We start from the raw sequence: 966 nt of genomic DNA, 5'->3' as shown, positions 1-966 counted from the left end.
CTCTCCCTCTCTCTTTCTCTCTCTCACATATATATATATATATATATATTTATTTATACACAAGTACATGTTTGTGTTTATCAGACCATTGAGCTGGAGAGCATGCGAGCCCAGCCTCCGACCTCCGCAGCAGCCGACGACGCCGCCGCGGAGACGGACAACCTGCGCAGAGAGGTCGGCCGCCTGCAGGAGGAGCTCAACCGGCTGCGGGCGGACGCCGCAGACGCCGCCGACGTCCAATCACAGAACGCCGAGCTGCGCTCGCAACTCTCAAAGCTGGTGAGTCCGTCTGTCTGTTGACGTTGCCGCGGCGACCGTCGCGGATTCGTCTGCCGTCCGGCGGTGAAACTTTAATTTTATATTTTACGGCGTTATTTATTTGTCGGAATTCGTCGGAAAACAATGATGTGAGCAGTTAATTAGATGTGCAGTTAATTGGAGGTGTAGTTAATTATATGTGCAGTTAATAATATGTGTAATTTATTATATGTGAAGTTCAACAGAGGTGTGATTAATTAGAGCTGCAGTTGTTAGTGATGGAGCTCACACCAGGTGTCGCCTCTTATGCTATTCCTAATATGGCGCCTCCTCTCGCTTTCAGAGAGAAAACCTGGAGTCTTCGGCGAACGTAGAGGGCAGCACCGACTCGGACAAGGCGATTCTGGCGGAGAAGGCGACTTTAGAGAGTAGTATAGCAGGTGAGCGTGGTTTCAAGTTCGTTTCAAGTTCGTTTCAAGTTTGTTTCAAGTTCAGCATTATCGCTGGGAATTACCAGGGCTTGTATAGTGATAGAGGGTTGTAGTAGGCACTACAAAATTTACGTAGTCTGCTAACTCGGATTTTTCCTGAATTCGATCGACGCGACTGGAATTGGATGAGAGGCAGGACTCGACTTTAGACTCTAAATCGCACAAAACACATCACATATCAGGTTTCGAAAATCATGAGGGCGGTGCATCTATAATT

The 966-nt window shown here is 47.7% G+C and overlaps 1 protein-coding gene across 1 annotated transcript in view; it reads left to right on the top strand.

Annotated features, from left to right (window-relative positions):
• LOC106818336 (eukaryotic translation initiation factor 4B-like) overlaps positions 1–698 on the top strand; it is a gene marked incomplete at its 3' end in the record, with an annotated part of 22,427 nt that extends 21,729 nt beyond the window's left edge. The window contains exons 10-11 of the mRNA XM_014823051.1: positions 85–279; positions 602–698. Coding sequence (XP_014678537.1) covers positions 85–279; positions 602–698 — 292 coding nt within the window. The remainder of the gene's footprint in view (positions 1–84; positions 280–601) is intronic.
• Between the last annotated feature and the right edge of the window lie 268 nt (positions 699–966).

The sequence above is a fragment of the Priapulus caudatus genome, unplaced genomic scaffold (genome assembly GCF_000485595.1).
Source record: "Priapulus caudatus unplaced genomic scaffold, Priapulus_caudatus-5.0.1 Scaffold2171, whole genome shotgun sequence".
Classification (NCBI taxonomy): domain Eukaryota; kingdom Metazoa; phylum Priapulida; class Priapulimorpha; order Priapulimorphida; family Priapulidae; genus Priapulus; species Priapulus caudatus.
Note: the sequence above shows the minus strand (reverse complement) of the source record. Positions and strands in the feature narration are given on the sequence as shown.